Source organism: Phallusia mammillata, chromosome 3 (genome assembly GCF_965637545.1).
Source record: "Phallusia mammillata chromosome 3, kaPhaMamm4.hap1.1, whole genome shotgun sequence".
Classification (NCBI taxonomy): domain Eukaryota; kingdom Metazoa; phylum Chordata; class Ascidiacea; order Phlebobranchia; family Ascidiidae; genus Phallusia; species Phallusia mammillata.
Genome location: NC_137254.1, coordinates 2577227 through 2590708, shown reverse-complemented (window position 1 = coordinate 2590708; position 13482 = coordinate 2577227). Strand labels below are relative to the sequence as shown.

General features: G+C 35.9%; 1 protein-coding gene across 1 annotated transcript; it reads right to left on the bottom strand.

Annotated features, from left to right (window-relative positions):
• Nucleotides 1–231: 231 nt before the first annotated feature.
• On the bottom strand, nucleotides 232–6805 carry LOC145218178 (uncharacterized). The gene is made up of 2 exons (XM_080085577.1): nucleotides 5491–6805; nucleotides 232–2148 (listed from the first exon to the last, which is right to left on the bottom strand). Exons 1-2 carry the CDS (start codon nucleotides 6780–6782, stop codon nucleotides 1404–1406), a joined length of 2037 nt encoding a protein of 678 aa, XP_079941703.1. The 5' UTR covers nucleotides 6783–6805; the 3' UTR covers nucleotides 232–1403.
• Nucleotides 6806–13482: the final 6677 nt, after the last annotated feature.

The window sequence follows — 13482 nt, the reverse complement described above, 5'->3', positions numbered from 1 at the left end:
GTTTTTCCAATGTAATGCAAGATTACAGACCATACAAAAGTATGTAGACAGTAGAATATTAAACTGTGTTTATTTAGCATAGCAGATCAACGAAATCGTACTAACATACACTCTAGCTTTGCCTCACCACTGCATAAACCCTTAACTGGGCTACTGTGACCCGTTGAAGCGCGTACATGAAGCAATTTCGATAGGACTGTTTGTGTTCACGTTGAAATTAGCAGCTGTAAGTAAGACACGTGGTCAGCTTTCGTGTTAGAACCTGCGAGAACACACAACAGGTGGAATATCTATTTTTTTCACATCATACAAGACAACATAAGACATTCTGGTTCACCATAAAATAAACCAACGCAAAATAAACTTGTGCTTCTATTGTTAGCATCTCCCGCTAGAGTGGCTTTAAACCTTGCAAAATAGTTGCGTTATGACAGTTATAAGTCTTGCATATTAGTGTTTTTTTGTCATATGCTGGTCTTTTGTTATCAACTTTCACTAGAAGCGACTATACATTCTAGCTTTAATACAGCGCACGCATCACTGAAAAAAAGTAAACCAACGTTTGTTTTCACACCACGCCAAATGACGATTTACATTGTGTTCTTCAGTTTCGTGATGAGCATTAACGAACATCCTGTGGCAACAAATAGAACAAGTAACAAAACAAAGTCTTGTCAGTGCACGGTTTTATTATGACCTTTCTGTAGTCCGGGATGTGATGATCTGCAAGGTAATTTAACAAAATCACATGAAATTTGCCCGACATGTCGCTTTGGCAAGCTTTCGAAAGAAGTAATATCAAGCAGTAAGAAATGCAATGCCCATTTTCGATTTGTCAAGCAGTAAGAAATGCAATGCCCATTTTCGATTTAGCAATATGTTGCGTTGTATTATTGACTGGGTTTGAACAACTAAAATCAATTTAGTGGTTAAATTATAACATGGTTTAACATTTGCTATTCTTTTAGGGCATTGTTATAAACTTTTACCTGTAAACTTTAAAATGCCTCATTTTCAACAATCTAAAGGCGTTAAAAATTTTTACAAACAGCACACAAGCGCGTTTTCAAATATCCATTGCTGCTATTTGTTATATTTATTTAACAAAACACACGAAGGGAATTTCACTTTGGTGCAACAAACATAATTCAAAATCTTCACCAGTTTGGTTTTTCTGGAGTGTGTATCATAATGTGTTAATTTTTCACTTCTTTTAAAACTGTGGTTGTAATACATCAATGGAGTTTGTCTTTATTGTTTGTCTTGATGTGTCTTTTGAAACTCCCGCTTGCGGTAAACAGTTTTTCACAAATATCACATTGCCACGGCTTCTGATTGGTATGTCTCCAAATGTTTCTTTTTAAGTGACAAATTTGCTTAGATCGCTTTTCACAAAGATAACATTAAGAAGGTTTTTCTTTGGTGTGAATCAACATGTGTGTTTTCAAGTGTCCAAACTGCCTAAACCTTTTCTCACAAACATCACATCGATGAGGTTTTTCTTTAGTGTGTGTCAACATGTGTATTTTCAAACTACCACTTCGGGCAAAACTTTTTTCACAAACATCACATAGATGTGGTTTTTCGTTAATGTGTGACATCATGTGTTTTTTCAAATCTCCACTTCGGGCAAAACTTTTTCCACAAACATCACATCGATGAGATTTTTCCTTAGTGTGTGTCAACATGTGCATTTTCAATTCACCCCTTCGGGCAAAACGTTTTTCACACACATCACATCGATAAGGTTTCCCATTGGTGTGTGTGAACATGTGGGTTTTTAAATTTCCACGCTGACTAAACCTCTTTCTACAAACAACACATTGATGTGGTTTTTCTTTAGTGTGTGTCTTCAAGTGTGTTTTTAAAGTCCCAACATGGCGAAATCTTTTTTCACAAACATCACAACGATAAGGTTTTTCTTTGGTGTGTGTCAACATATGTGTTTTCAAATTTCCCCTTATGCTAAATCTTTTCTCACAAACATCACATCGATAAGGTTTCTCATTGGTTTGTGTCAACATGTGGGTTTTAAATGTCCACTTATTGTCAATATTTTTACACAAAATCACTTTTATAAGGTTTATGTTCAGTGTAAGTAGCCGGACACAATGAAACAACAAGAATAATACCTGAAAAAAATATGAAAGTTACGAACTTCAGTTTTGTAACACTTTGCACTTAACTTGAGCGTGTAACTATCTGCAATCCTAATACCCGAGTAATCTTTTAAGCTAACCGAAATCAACTGGCTTCGCAATGCGTTAGCCAGCTGTGTAACAATTTCCTTTTCCAGCGTGTCCGATTACAAGCGTCATTTATATTGATTACAAACTGGGCCAAACAACTGACAGGTCATATTCCAGTGGCACTGGTTTAAATGCCAAATGATTCATCCAGTATTGAATCAATTTAACCTACAAAGGTTACCGAGCAAAAGTAATTGTTCTCGCGTAAACATATCAGTAAATATTTTTCAGTTAAAATGTTCTTATCTGTGCGTGAAGCGGTTGATGTCAGATCTGCAATAATTTGTTGTATTTAAGACATGTCATAGCACTTATGTAAATAGTTCTTACACTTTTTCAGAGCCTTAAGATTACAACAGATTTACAAAAAAATAAAACTATTATACACCCAACAATTAAAGTGATTGGACTTCTAGTAAAATTATACTAAAGTCATCCTTCTGTTCAAAACAAACGTATATGCTCATAAGTAATATATATCAGCGTTTCCAAGTATACTTAAGTGCAAACCTTTGTGGAAATTCGAACCAGGTTTCATCATAATTCCGCGTCGCTTGTTTGTTTCAAACAGCAATTACGTAACGCCCTTAAAAGACATTTTTGTTTTTCCGAATCTAACACAGCATAACAGACCACTGGTAAAATGATTGGAACAGTTTGTTCTAAACATGACAGACAAACAAATTCGTCCTTTCGATCTTAACTAATGTACTCACAAGCTTTCCCTCGCTATTATAAACCTTAACTGGGATTGCACACACACGAAGTAATTTAGACATTAACGGGTTGTGCAGCTGTGACTTCGTTCTCGTATTACAGGAAGCAATTCGACGCATGGCCAGATTAGCTAGCTTCCATAAAGTTAGAAACTTAGAGAACAGGCAACAGGTGGGATTTCAAAACAAAGTTTCATCCCACTACTGAACATCAAATGACGATTTACAATGCGTTGTTTTGTTTAGTGCTATTGTTATATACAAAAACAATTAAGTGAAATGCCCTGCAAAACAAAGTATAATTTTAGAGTTAATAATGATTCAAAACCATGTTGTTTACTGCTAAAGCAACAAGCAGAAAAAAAACATTATTCTGTAATGTTAATCAAATTGTGTGTTTCCTTTTTCACAAATATCACATCCAAAGTCTGAAGATAAGTTGTGCAATTTTGTGTCCACAATAATAGGCCGTTGTGAACTTCAAATGGGTCGCAGTCCGTATACGTTGCTAATTTATGTTTATAAGCAGCGGTAAGACACCTAATTCTGCCACGTCGCTAACCATTTCACTATCACATGTGGGCTTCTAATAACACTGTTACGCGCAAATTGGTTATTGTTCTGTCATACAAGTTTTGTTTATGCTGTAAAAACTGACTCGTGTGCGTTTCTCGGCTTACAGGAATGGAATAAGTAAATGGGTTTGCGTTATTTATTTATTTTTTTGCATATTTGTCTGCATTTTGTACACTTGTTGATGCAAAAAGTGTTCATTTTAGTTTGCTTGCTACTAAATGTTTTATTTGTGTTGCGTTATTTGTCGGCCATCATAAGAACTCTCACAATTTTTTCAAGTTGCAAACTCAAAAGTATTTTTTAGCAGAAATGTTTTGTTTGTGTTTTGCACAGGATATTACTTAAACAAGAACTCAGTTTGTTTGATTTTGTGTACAGCGCCATAATAATTGTGGTTTCAAAAAACATTTTGAAAATAATTTAGTTTTAGTTGTCTTTTATTTTATATATATATTTATTCATTTTTTATATTCGGATGTTTTTTAGGACAACAGAAGTTCCAGATCAGTGCAGAACAAAATATGATGTACATGTGTACCTATGATTTAGAATTAAAAATGTATATCTAGAAAAGGATTGAATAAATCAAGTCGTATGCAGAAAAATTCATTAATCAAATAAGAAAATCTCAATTATCTAATTTATCACACAGGTTTGTCATTTGTTTAGGTTTGCATTCACACTTTTGATTTCTCCAATTTTTTTCAAGCTCGTACCAGTTTTACCTATTTTGAAACCAAACTTTTGCAAAATACTTTGTTTTTCTCTTTGACAGGTACACTACATATGAATGATATCATGGTTAATTCACCTTCACAGTCTGGTAAATGTCAATAAAGTGTCTGTACTGTAGCGGTTAACACAACAAATCGATCAACACAAAAAAGTGGTTGTTGTTGGTTCAATTGTAATCAATAGTTAGGCTTAGGATTAGGGTTTTAAGTTTGGGGTATGTGTTAGGATTATCGTAGCACTTTTCCAGTATTATTTGCGTGTTTTTAACGTTCACTGGAGTGTTTACGATTTGTCGAAAATAAACAGGACAGCTGCAGTATTTTGGAGTAACGTCGTAACTGTTATGAGATTAATCGCACCAAAGAGAGTTACCTGCACTACTTTTAAGTTACGTTACACGAAAAAAGGTTACCAAGCGGGGTACCAAGCGCACCTGTAATATTCGAAGGCACCCATGTTTGAGAATCACTGGTCTAGACAGAAACGTCAAACCTACAAATTATATTTTTGCATGCAATAAGCGTTTGTTCAGAGAAGTAGTTCTGACTCCTGACACGTTTTCAGCACTTCTTTCGAACAACCGATAACTGAAACTTGGTTATGTATAATAAACATGGTCTGAAACGTATTACCCTGCCATGTAACTTTCCTCAGATTACCAAAGGTACATGTTGTAAAAAAACTCAAACTTTTGATTTTCTGAAATATTTATTTTGCATCAACATTCAGTATGCAGCGAATGTCCGACAAAATTAGATACAAGGGTAAGATATTGACCATGGGGCTAGTTTTGTTTAGATCTACTTTTCTTTTTGCCACTGAAAGCACGAACGCAAAACAGTAGCAGCCTCCACTTATTTGGCGAGTGGAAAAAAAATGCTTTCAAAACGACAAGAAGTTTCTGCATTTTAATTTTAATTTTGAGGAATGTCCTGGACTAGAAAAACAAACGAAAATCTTATAGCTTAGCTAAGATTTCTTGTTAGTTTGTTTTATTGTGTGCGATTTCAAATGTCCACCTTGGGCAAACTATTCATCACAAATATGTGACTGTTTTTTTTCACTAGTGTGTGTTAACATTTAGTTGTTTCAAATCTCCACCAGGGCAAAACAGTTTTTGCAAACATCACATCGATGGGATTTCTCTTTTGCGGGAGTCAACACGTTGTTTTTAATTTTTCAGAAAGATCAAAACGTTTTTTTACAACTATCACATTGATGTTTTTGTTTCGTTGCTGTGTGTCAACGTGTGCCTTTTCAAATTTCCCTTTCGGTTAAATCTTTTTTCACAAACGTCACATTGATGGGGCTTCTCTTTGGTGTGAATCAGCAAGTGGGTTTTCAAATTTCCAACATGGCCAAATGTTTTTGGACAAAGATGACATCGGTGGGGTTTCTCATTGGTGTGAATCAACGTGTGTTGTTTCAAAACTGCTCCAGACCAAAACTTTTTTTCACAAACATTACATTCATGCGACTTTTCTGTTGTGTGTTTCAACACGTGTCTTTTTAAATCTTGGCCACACCGAAACTCTTTTTCACAAATATCACATCGATGGGGTTTTACATTGATGTGAATCAACATATGTCTTTTCCAATGCTCACCTCGGCGAAATCTTTTTTCACAAACATCACATCGATGAGGTTTCTCATTGGTGTGTGTCAATATGTGTTTTTTTAAACTTCCACAAACGGAAAATGTTTTTTCACAAACATTACATCGATAAGGTGTTTTATTGGTGTGAGTCAACATGTGTGTTTTCACATATTCAGAAAGAGCAAAACGTTTTTCACAAGTACCACATTGATAGGGTTTTTTATTACTGTGTGTCAACTTGTGCCTTTTCAAATCTCCCTTTCGGGTAAATCTTTTTTCACAAACATTACATCGATGTGGTTTCTCTTTGGTATGAGTTAGCATGTGGGTTTTCAAATGACCACGAAGACTAAATTTTTTTTCACAAACATCACATCGATGTGGTTTTTCTTTGGTGTGTGTCATCATGTGTTTTTTCAAATCTCCACTTCGGGTAAATCTTTTTTCACAAACATCACATCGATGTGGTTTCTCTTTGGTGTGAATCAGCAAGTGGGTTTTCAAATGTGCAGCACGCCCAAAAGCTTTTGTACATAGATGACATCGATGGGGTTTCTCATTGGTGTGAATCAACATGTGTTGTTTCAAATCTGCTCCAGACCGAAACTTTTTTTCACAAACATCACATCGATGGGGCGTTTCACCAGAGTGTGTAAACATGTGCATTTTTAGGATATCACGTCGGTTAAATCGTTTTTCACAAAAATTACATTGATGAGGTTTTTCTTTTGTGTGAGTCAACATGTGTCTTTTCAAAGTTTGGCCACTCCGAAACCCTTTTTTACAAATATCACAGCGATTAGGTTTTTTATTGGTGTGAATCCACATGTGTGTCTTTAAACAACCGCTTCGGGCAAATCTTTTTTCACAAACACCACGTTGATGTGGTTTTTCATTGGTGTGTGTCATTGATTTTGTTTTAATTTCCACCCTAGAAATGCTACGTTGAAAAAATAAGAATGTTACATGATTTCTAATGATGATGAACAGAATTACTCATTAAATTGCTTAAAAGCCAAAACTTTTTCGTTGAAGTGGTTTCTGAAAGAAATAGAAGAAAAGAAATATTTCATTTAAATTATTCCATTCATCTCTGAAAACAACTGTCGGCTTTTCAACATCGTTTTTGTGCCAGTTTGTCGGTATGTTTACGTCATTCGTTGGCGTTATATACACACTCCGAAAGTTTTTGTAATACGTCACAAAGAGAAGGAACTATATTCGCTTGCTTAAACAATTCAATTCACGATATGTGACAGATGCTGAATTCCAAACATAGAAATTCAAAATATAGTTTGCCTTTCCCCCTCAGTAGCAATATGTGAATAACTTTGAAGCACAAATGTGTTAAGGTCTCTAAATGCCTCAAAAAAACAAATATCAATCGCCTAAACATGAGCAAAAAGTTTCAGCTAAAACTTAGTACCAAACAAAACTTTCAAACCCAATTGCTCGTTTCAGTTTTGGAAAAACAATTTTATCTTTGCCAAATACCTTTTCACCTACTCAAGTTTAACGCAGTGGTTCCCAAACTTTTTCATATTTGTTTCAAAACGGTCCCTTTGCCATTATTTCGAGGGCTCGCGGTCCTTAAGCCTAAATGCGTATTACATAAAAACGAAAGTTGATTGCAGGATTTTAGCTAGTTATGCAAAATTTGCGCATAACAATCGTCCAAAGACAGCATGTGACATCACAAACAGGACAAAAAAACATGACGATTGTGCGAAAACAATTGCATTTTTGAAAGTTGTCATTCAATAAAGGCCATTGTTTAGCAATGGAGACAGTCGATTCTCAATTCTGCTTTGATTTAAACTTATTTAGTGGAACAAACTGACGCCAAATAAGACTATAGAATTACTTTAACTGCTTCGCGATCCCCCCAAAAATTGTCTCACGGACCCCTAAAGGAACGCGGACCCCAGTTTGGGAACCGCTGGTTTACCGCAACGCATAGTCCGCGGCCGCATCGTTAAGCTAAAAAACAATTTTAATGCGTTAAATCCAAAAAAAGTAATACCGATCACGGGATTTTCAATCTCAAAGTCTAAAAAAAACACCTGTTTTGTATTAAAAAAAACTTCAACCTGTATTCAACTACACAGATAGATATACCGAGATAAACAGATTCTTTTTGGAAAATTAAAACGGTTATTAAACATAGCACAAGATGTTATGAGCAGCGCAAACAATTAATCCGTGCATTTTCAATATCTGCCAAGACACATTTTTGACTAAAGTTTCAAGCCAACTGGCTTCACAATGTGGCAGCCAGCTGTGGAACAATTTCCTTTCCCAGCGTGTCCGATTACAAGCGTCATTTATATTGGTACAAACTAGGTCGCGCATATTCCACTGACAAAGTGGTTCGTACAGTACTTAACAAAATGTTTTGTATGTACAACAAGCAAGTGATTTTTTAACACGAGACAAAATACCATGTAAATACAACAGCATCGATCCAATAAATCCTAAGCTGCAGACAAAATACCACGTTTCAAATCGTATGTAGTATTGTAAAAAATGTGCCGATTTTACTCATTGCGTTTATGTATTAAAAATTAATACTTCAACATAAATGTTAAGTGGTCATAGTCAACTCCGCTAAAAAAGTGTTACGTAGCTCAGTTACTAGTATGTATGGGATGAACACAATTAAATAATTGCACTTGTTAATGGACAAAATATCTTATGCTTAAAACGCGGATCTATTATTTTGTACGTTTCCCCGGGATACAGTTTATTGTTAAGTATCTTACCCAGTGTTTCATAAACTTTTAAACGATCGCACCCCTTGTCTACCATGGCCGACGGAAATGAATAAAATTGTAATAATAGGAATTAAACTGTATTTATATCTTACGTGTTCAATACACGTATCAAGTCAAACAAACTCAACTCATTAAAACAGTCTTGTAAGTTCAGCAGTATTTACAGCACACCAACAATAAGTCCAATCACATCAGTCAAAGACATATAACAAAGTAACTTGGTACGCATTCTTCACAGATATGTCTAAATGGCGTATAATTTCACAGTGCACGTGGTACCCCCGGCTTTGGTGCTTCGCACCACCAAGTGGTACAAGTACCCCTGGTGAAGGACCCCTGATCTACACTGTAAGCTATAATGTCTGAAAGTTTGTCAAAACTGCAATTAAAGCCATTAAACTGATCTTATCACCAGAATTTATCAGAAAAAAGTAACTTAACCATATTTTGTTATTTTATGCTTGATCAAATTTCCAAAATATATGTGTAAAACGTCAAAACAAGCGATTACAAACGCGATTAAAACTTTCACGCCAAATCTTCGTGAAAAATTACCCATGTGCAGTATTAACTTACGTTTAGCTTGCTTCATTTACATTTTGCAAACTTTATTTAGTTATGGACACAACCTCAACAGACCATTAGTAAACTTATAAACCTGTGCGTTCTAAACATGCTAAAATGGTCCGAAATAAAAAAAATTAACATGTCCAATAGTTTACCTCATTGCTGAATCAGTTGTGCAGCTGTGACCTCCCACTTTTGAACGTTCCCGTATTACAGGAAGCAATTCGACTCACTCGACTGAAATCAAAGCAAGCGATCAGCGACGTGTTGAATACTGCATGTAGCGGTTATGGTGAATCTACAGTTCTGAAAAATGCCATTTCTGCTAAAGATTTTGCTAGAGCATGCTTTCAAATCCAATTTAAACATCAAATATGCGTCCAGCCACTGTGGTGCATGTGACCCTTTCTGTGTGGCGAACCTTTTATTGTAAAAATAATAGAACGAAACGGTTATGAATAGGCAAACGAAAATGCACAAAGTGTCTGCTACAATCTGTTCGAGTTCAAGACGAGTTACATGCGTTTTTACAATCAAGTAAAACAATTACCGTATTTTTAGCAACCTGGATAAGTTTAATAATAATCCTCGCGGGCCGCATAGTTTTCTTGCCCTAGTGCCGTCTTTTCAAAGTCCGCTAGGCAATTTTTACAGGGCGCCAAAATATAGTCTTTCAACAATCTCATTTAAAATCTGGTGATGTGACTGTTAAACTGTGTGGTTAGTCTCATCTTAAGAGCAATGCTTGTTTATTACGTCACAAGTAACCAAAGAAGGCAATTGTTTGCGCACAATTAACACTTGTTTGTGACGTAACAAACTGGCTTTGGATCAATCCCGGGCATTATAATCCTACGTAACTAGGTAATATCAGCTCTACATATCGCGGCAGGTAAACTCTCGTAAGCAGTGGGTTAATTATTGAATGTTACAAAGTTATTAATACGTTTTGGCAAACCAAAAAATGTGGCCGCGGGCCGTAGTTTGGTGACCTCTGCGATTGAGAACTGCTATTTGAATGTTAATACGTATCGAAACATTCATTTGGATTTTGAGCAATTTTCGATGAAAACAATATTATTTAACGGACATCACATCGTTGTGTGTTATTATGTGCGTTTTAAAATAACTACCCCGGGCAAATCTTTTTTCGCAAATATGACATTGATGGGGTTTTTCATTTGTGTGTGTCACCATGTGATTTTTCAATTGGCCACCTTCTATAAATCTTTTTTCACAAACATCACATCGATAAGGTTTCTCCTTTGTGTGTGTCCGCATATGTGTTTTCAAACTTCCACCCCGGGCAAATCTTTTTTTACAAGTTTGACATTGATGGGGTTTTTCATTTGTATGTGTCAACATGTGTGTTTTCAAATTTCCACATTGGGTGAATCTTTTTTCACAAACATCACATCGATAGGGTCTCTCATTGGTGTGAATCAAAATGTGTCTTTCCAAAGCTCCACCCCGGGCAAATCTTTTTTCACAAATTTGACATTGATGGTGTTTCTCTTTTGTGTGAATCAACATGTGACTTTTTAAACCTCCTTTTCGACTAAACCGTTTGTCACAAACGTCGCATCGATGAGGTTTCTCACTGATGTGTATCAACATGTGTGTTTTCAAAGTTCCTCCACGTCCAAATTTTTTTCACAAATACCACATCGATAAGGTTTTTCATTGGTGTGTGTTAACATGTGTTTTTTCAAATTTCCACGAATGCTAAATGTTTTTTCACAAACATCACATCGACGAGGTCTCTCATTAGTGTGTATTGACATCATCTGTTGTTTTAAATCTCCACTGAGACCGAATCTCACAACTGGTACATTGAAAAGGTTTCTCGTTGGTGTGTGTCAACTTATGTCTGCTCAAGCTATCTCCTCGGCTAAATCCTTTAGCACATACATCACATCGATGAAATTTCTTTTTGTTGTGAGTCGACATATGTCTTTCAAAACATTAATCTTACAACAAATGTTACATGGCCAGGGACGCTACCTTAAACAAATAAAGAAATCACGTAATGCTGATGAACACAATCAGGCGCCGCCACCTTGTGTTTGTAAAGCACGGTGGTGGCCACCGTGGAAATTTTGAAATTTAGAAGTTTTTTGCCTTTTGACAAGCGTGCTGGCGATGCAGCCACAAATCGTAGCTTAAAACTGCAATTGTGTTGGTTAGTGCCTTGTTTATGACGTCAAAAAGACAATTGTCTGCATGTGAATGTTTGACCATTGTCGTACAATGTAAATGTGATGCAATAAATGGTTATCTAAGGTGATATGAAGCAGCAGCAATTTGACGAAACATTTTTAACGTTAAAGCCACGTGTTTCAATTGCCAACTAATAATATTTCAAACCTATCGTTTTTCTTCTGATTTTGACGAACGTTGCATTTTATGGGAAGTTTGTTGGGCTTTGAGTTTGATTTCTTGTTCCAAGCAAAAGTGACGTCATATTTGACGTCCGGCACCATGCATTTTGGTAAAACTCGGCGCCTACGATAGCTATTGAACAAGTGAGTTATTTAAATCGTTATTGCGTTACTGCGACTTTCGAAGTTTGCACGTTCTGTTATACCCGGAAACATTTGACTTTTGTTTTATTCCAGAACACGCAAGTCAATTCTTAATTATATGTTAAGTATTGCACCAATGGGTTAACTTATCTCGTTTTTATGTGCTATAACAATTGGATGTTGTACAAGTTGAACATTTTCTGTAGCAATTCTTGTCTGAGCGATCCATCAACGAATTAAAGTCCATTGAACACTGGTACATAACACCAAAAGAAAACGAGAACGACAAAGACTCACCAATTATACGAAAGATATCGCTTGGACACGCATAGCGCATCGGACATTCGGCTATTGTCCAAACAAGTGGGACCGCAAACAATAGTGATTTGTTTGAGTACGCGACTTCAAGATGCGGTGGGCGGTTTCTATGTAAACTTTAAATGGGTCGTTTGGTTCGAACTATTTGATATCAAAAGATTGCTACAACTTTGTACAACAAGTTTTTAAACAATATTACTTCGTTACAATGCAAACAAATCACCGAAAGAAGCAATAACTCATCCTACACAGCCATGTTGTACACACAAAAAAAAAAACATCAGCTTCTACGACACAGAGAACGTGAAAATGAAAGTATAAAGCGTTCACCTACTTTTTTTAATGCTTACACATTGGACGCTGCATTGTTTCGTATTGATTTAAACCTAAGCAATCCACGAATTGCTATAGAATACACTGCTGGATTCTAAAGCTTAAAGCTAAACTTCAATTAATCAAAAATACGCTTGCCACTACCAACCACATTAAGTACTAATATGCTAACGTCCAAAGAAACTGACAGTAACTGAACAGCTTCGACTCAAGTAGCAACGGACACAATAGATGTCAGTTTGACCACTTTACTTGAATACAAAAGACAAGAGATTGGACAAAGAAGCCAGAGATAACGAATGGTAGTAGTTACTCGACAACTTTAAAGTAGGCCGTTTCAAGCAAACATAGTCCGTAACTCCTAGGTAGTAAAAAATATCGCATAAAATATGTGTTTTAATTTAATGGGTCTGTTGATACGAGCGGGTAAATTTTAAAATTGATTCACAATTATTATTCCAAGCTGAAGCTGAAGCGTGGCATATTTGAAGGCCATCACTGAGGCATTTTTAGGTCAGATTGGAAATTTGAGAATAGTTGTACTTGGTGAGGCCATTATTGTCCAACTTAGCGACCAGCAACTTAGCAACTTCCCAACGACTGCGCTTATGCAGTACCAACGCGTTCAGAGTAAATAACACAAACAACTTTGTACACAATGAGTTACCAAAGGGACAAATTTCCGTTACTGCAATATAAGCTTTGGTGGACAAACATTATTTAGGGCGTTGGACGAGACGCCCAAAGAGTCATTATTATTAGAAATTCTTAGGCAATAAAAACATGTACTGATACAAGTATGATTCGGAGATTTTTTCCTACTGGGCACACATACAAACTTTTAGTTACTTTATGCGCTAAAGATTGATTATGTTCAACTGCAAAAATATTGGGTAGTGTCGGGATATTCCTGACTTTCTTTTATGGTTTTATGCTTGCATCATTTCTACGGGTCGATATATTTGCGTAATCACACACTAAATCCCACTCTATCCCCAAAATGAAACAAAAATTTAATGAACCTCCAAAACGTGTCGATCTGACGATAAGCTAGTGCTGATAAACTCAGGCGTATTTTAACGTTTATTTAAA